The 4,740-nt window shown below is 37.9% G+C and overlaps 1 protein-coding gene across 1 annotated transcript in view; it reads right to left on the bottom strand.

The window, feature by feature from the left end:
- Positions 1–267, bottom strand: part of LOC101850694 — a 5,248-nt gene extending 4,981 nt beyond the window's left edge. Inside the window, exon 1 of the mRNA XM_005090772.2 lies at positions 243–267. Within this exon, the coding sequence (XP_005090829.1) occupies positions 243–267 (25 nt within the window). The remainder of the gene's footprint in view (positions 1–242) is intronic.
- Positions 268–4,740: the final 4,473 nt, after the last annotated feature.

Here is a 4,740-nt window from a genome sequence, read left to right as displayed (position 1 = left end):
TCTATCTATCTATCTATCTATCTATCTATCTATCTATCTATCTATCTATCTATCTTTGTGTTCATCTATCTCTCTATCTCTCTCTATATCTAACTCTCTCTATATCTATCTCTCTATCTATCTATCCATCTATTCTATCTATCTACTGCACGCCTGCAGTATTGGGCTGTTGGTGTTCAGGGGACACCACCCATACACTTGACTAGAGCTCTATGGAGAATCTTTTGTTGCTTCCCCTTTACTCTTGTCTGCACAATGAGCATCCATGTTGCGAAATTCGATAGTTGGCGGAGTGAACCAACAATTCTGGTGGTCAAGATCCCAGCAAGTTTAAGATACAACAACAACAACAACAACATCATCACCAACAACAACAAAAATTATAACAATAAAAACAACGGCAACATCATCATCATCATCATCATCATCACCATCATCATCATCATCATCATCATCATCATCATCATCATCATCATCATCATCATCATCATCATTATCATCATCAACATCAACAACAATAATAATAATAACAACAACAACAGCAACAATAGCAACAACAGCAACAACAAGAACAATCATAATAATAACAACAAAAACAACAACAACTACTACTCGCACGCATTCAAACATCCTAGTTCAGACCTCGGTTGTTTTTTTTTGTTTCAGTTAAAGTTTTATAATGGTCCTTGCAACACGACATATAGATCACATTATATTGGCTGGAGATTAGAGATATTTCGAGAGAGTAATAACATACAAAGGAAAGAAGGAGGAAAAGTAATGAAGATGATAGATACAAAGGAAAGAAGGAGGAAAAGTAATGAAGATGATAGATGTTTGATAAGAAAAAAGAAGCAAACCACATATACCCACAAGCGTGAACATAGTCTGACTCATTCAGAAATGTTTTAGAAATTCAATAAAATTCTCTAAATTATTGCCAGGAGCAGACTGTGATAGGGACCATGTACCAGCCATGTATGTGCAAAATACAGATGAGGCAGTACAAAACCCTTTTAAAGTTAAAGTACCAACCCAAATTTGAAATTAGCTTTTTGAGACAAATTAAGAATTGAAAAACATGTTTCTCTAAATTGAGGTTAGCAATACATTTGAAGCTCTGGGAAACATTACTAAATTGGAAGAACTATGGGGAAAATGAAACATTCAATGAAAGAAGCTGTGGAGGATAATATAATATCCGCCCCCCCCCCCCTTTCTAAAAATAAAAGCTAAGAAAGCAAATTTTAAAATTTAAAAAAAATGGATGAACGGGGACAAATTAAATTTAATGGAAAAGAGAACACGGACTAAATCAAATTGGGGAAAAGTTTGTCACCTGAAACGGGTATATAAAGAAAAAAAGTGTACTGAAGCAAAAGATCATCATCATCATCCAGTGTCAGATCTGCGACAGACATCGGCGATCATGGTTTTCCATTCATTACTTTGCTTGGATGCTCTCAAAAAAGCTACGTTTCCCTGATCTTTCCCTGTGACCCATTTGTTTCGGTTCCCTAAGTATGTTGTTCTGGGCCTACCTCTGCAAAAGAAACATGGATAAATGATCATTGTCAACAGAGAAGAATCAAAATCAAACAAGGAAGTGGGATAAAAGGGTGCACAAAACTGTCAAGCTTTCCAACCCCGTAAAAAAACAACAACTGAAATTGACAGAGTCACGAACAAAAACATCTACACGTATTTATTTTTCGATCTTGGGAGATGGAGGGGCATCTACATTCGCAGGAACAATGAAGGACAGTGGACTGAGCAGAAAGGACTCTCCTGACCCGAAACCTTTTCTGTCGAACAAGTCTCTCCGGATAGCATCGTGGAATGTTCGCACCATGTATGAAGCAGGAAAGAGTTCTCAAATGTCACAAGAGATGAAAAGATACTGGCTGCCAAACTATAGTGTGGTCAAAAATTCGTGGCGTAACTTATTGTCAAATAACTCCTTAACTATTGAACATAAATTCTCCAATGTTAATAAAATGACTTATATCAATTTGTCTTAACTGATGAATATTTTTTTCAAACACCTGTACACTGTAATCTAGAAAATTTCATAATAAATACTATTAAAAAGTCCAAGTCTATGTTTTCTACAGCTTTTAAAAAGTTTACAGCCGGAGCAATATCGCCTTTAACAGCAAGTCTGTCATTTTTTTTTCTTATCGCGACTTTATGCTTACCGAACGCATGTTTTGAGAACCTTTAGTGCAAAAAATATGTTCACTATAAACTAAATTTCTTGTAACAAGTTTTGCCGCTAAAAAGTGTTATTGGTCAGCTGTGACGTAGGTCATATGCGAAAACAAAATGTGTGCAAGAAGCGGTAAGTGCTGTGAACAATCCCATTTACGCGTGGCGGAGATTTACAGAATTTTATATACATTAAACAAGGAATTTTTTAAAATCTAGCCTCAATTATTGTGGAAAAATATGATAAAGTTAAGACAAATTAATACAAACTATTATGCAAAGTACGAGAGAAAGTGATTCGCCCGTTTAAGAGATATTTGAGGATAAGTTGCGTCACGAATTTCACTATATATAGGAGTCAGCGAAACTCACTGGATACAGTCAGGACAGAAGCAGCTCAGCTCGGGGGAACAAATACTGTGTTCTGGGAGGAAAGACAAGCAAGTATGTTCTACTTCTTTTGATTCTCTCTGTTGTTTCCGTCTGTCAGTCTTGAAACTTCTCTGCTCTTTATGACCGTTATGTGCTTTTCTTTGCTCAAACTCACTCTCTCATATCTCTTTTTTTTTTGTATGTTACTCTCTTGTAACACCTCTTCTCTTCGGCACTTATTTGACCTGTGTGTGTTGCAAGTGCCCTGAAGCTCTTACTAAAAAACCCCAGATTACTAAAAGTAAACTCCCTCGCGTGTGTTATAACAGACACCGTGGACTGCAGTCTTGATATACCATAGAGAGCCTGAAAGTTCAATCAGAGTCTTCTGTCATCGAGTATCTCCGTCTTTCTGCCATGATGCTGATACTGTCAGCCTTAGGTTTGTTCTGACAGACTGAGTTGAACCAGACTCCCCACTACTAAATTGTGTAGATGGGGACAGTGTAGGTGTAACACATCAACTGTCCTAAAGATAATGTGTAAAAAAAAATCAAACACACACACACACACACACACACACACACACACACACACACACACACACACCCCTTTAAAATCTGGTCTCGTATCAAAGAAAGATTTGACGCTGTTGAACAGCATTTGACTTGCAAATTATGCATTATTTTGTATTTATATTGCTCCTTACGAGAAGCGTAATAGAAACTGATGTACAGAAACGTGGGAAGACATGAAATTAACATCAAGAGGTTAGCCCAGGATAGGGAAAGGTGGAAAGTGTTTGTTCGTGGCCTATACCCTGATACAGTGCGATGACTGTCTGTTCGGTGTATTTTCATCAACCCTTCAGGACCTCAGTGCTTCCTTGTCTAATCTCCATTTCTAAAAAAACATTTTGACCTTGAAAATGTGACTTCTTTTTAAGCTCACTCTTTGTAATGAACTGTTTCACTATTATTAAAAATGGACATAGGACAAGAAAGCACCGAGGTTGCGCCTCACCGTTTTCCCACAGTACAGCTTATTTTTCAAGCTCCCGATATTGGTCGATTCATTAGGTTTTGGCCTTGTGGACATGACTTAGATGGGGTAGAAGAGTTGTGAGAGCACTTTCCAACACAGGTCACAACTCAAATGATAAAAAACAACAACTTACATCTCTCATTTTTCCCCATAATGGTTTGAAACCCGAAGAATGGCTTTATCTGGAACTGTAAAGAAAGAAGAAGAGGTACTGGGACCCAAGAAAAAGTTCAACTTTACCGAAGATCAAATCAAGCGAGTTCAACACAAGCAGAGTCGACTGTAATGGTGTTTCAATTGGAAGAAAACGTTTTTGTCACCAACGGAGCAGCTATGGAACTGACACAGCTCTACAATACAACAATAAAGTGGTAGGCTGTTCAGTATTATCCCCTGACCTATTTCACTCTGATTCAAGTCACTTTTTTAAAATCACACACAAGAGCTCACATTAATAATAGTTATATCACCATTTCTAAAACACTGAATTGTTCAGATCAATACATGTCATGACAAAAACACTTGAACCATTAACATTAGTTATACAGCGTAAATTCAGCAATCTCTTCAAGCACAATTACATTTCATGAAAAAACACGCTTTCATAATGGTAGGTCTACTTGGGGAAAAAAAGGGGGGGGGGGTGTGGACTGGTAGGTCCTGCTCCTTTTCTTTCCCTCTATTGTTTGTGTTTGTCTTGCTCTTGCTCTGCACTAAATGACCGTGATCGTGTTGACGCACTTCTACACAACCAACCAACCAACCAACCAACCAACCAACCAAACAAACAAACAATCCTTTTCGATAGAAAACAAAACAAATGGACAAAATATGGCAAATCGTATTAGCGGGAAATAATGAGAACCAGGGGTAGGCCCAGAACAACGTATTTAGGGAACCTAAACAAATGGGTAACAGGGAAGATCAGGGAAACGTAGCTTTTATGAGATCATCCGAGCAAAGGAATGAATGGAGAGCCATGATCGCCGATGTCTGTCGCAGATCTGGCACAGGATGATGATGAATGAGAACAACAACGTGAGACTCATCAGTAGAGGAGGCGTGACACAAGTCAAGTCACAGTAACAAGACAGTAATGTAATGTAAGGCACTGGT

Source organism: Aplysia californica, unplaced genomic scaffold (genome assembly GCF_000002075.1).
Source record: "Aplysia californica isolate F4 #8 unplaced genomic scaffold, AplCal3.0 scaffold00021, whole genome shotgun sequence".
In the NCBI taxonomy this organism is placed as follows: Eukaryota; Metazoa; Mollusca; class Gastropoda; order Aplysiida; family Aplysiidae; genus Aplysia; species Aplysia californica.
The sequence above is the reverse complement of the archived record's forward strand: the minus strand, read 5'-3'. Positions and strand labels throughout refer to the sequence as shown.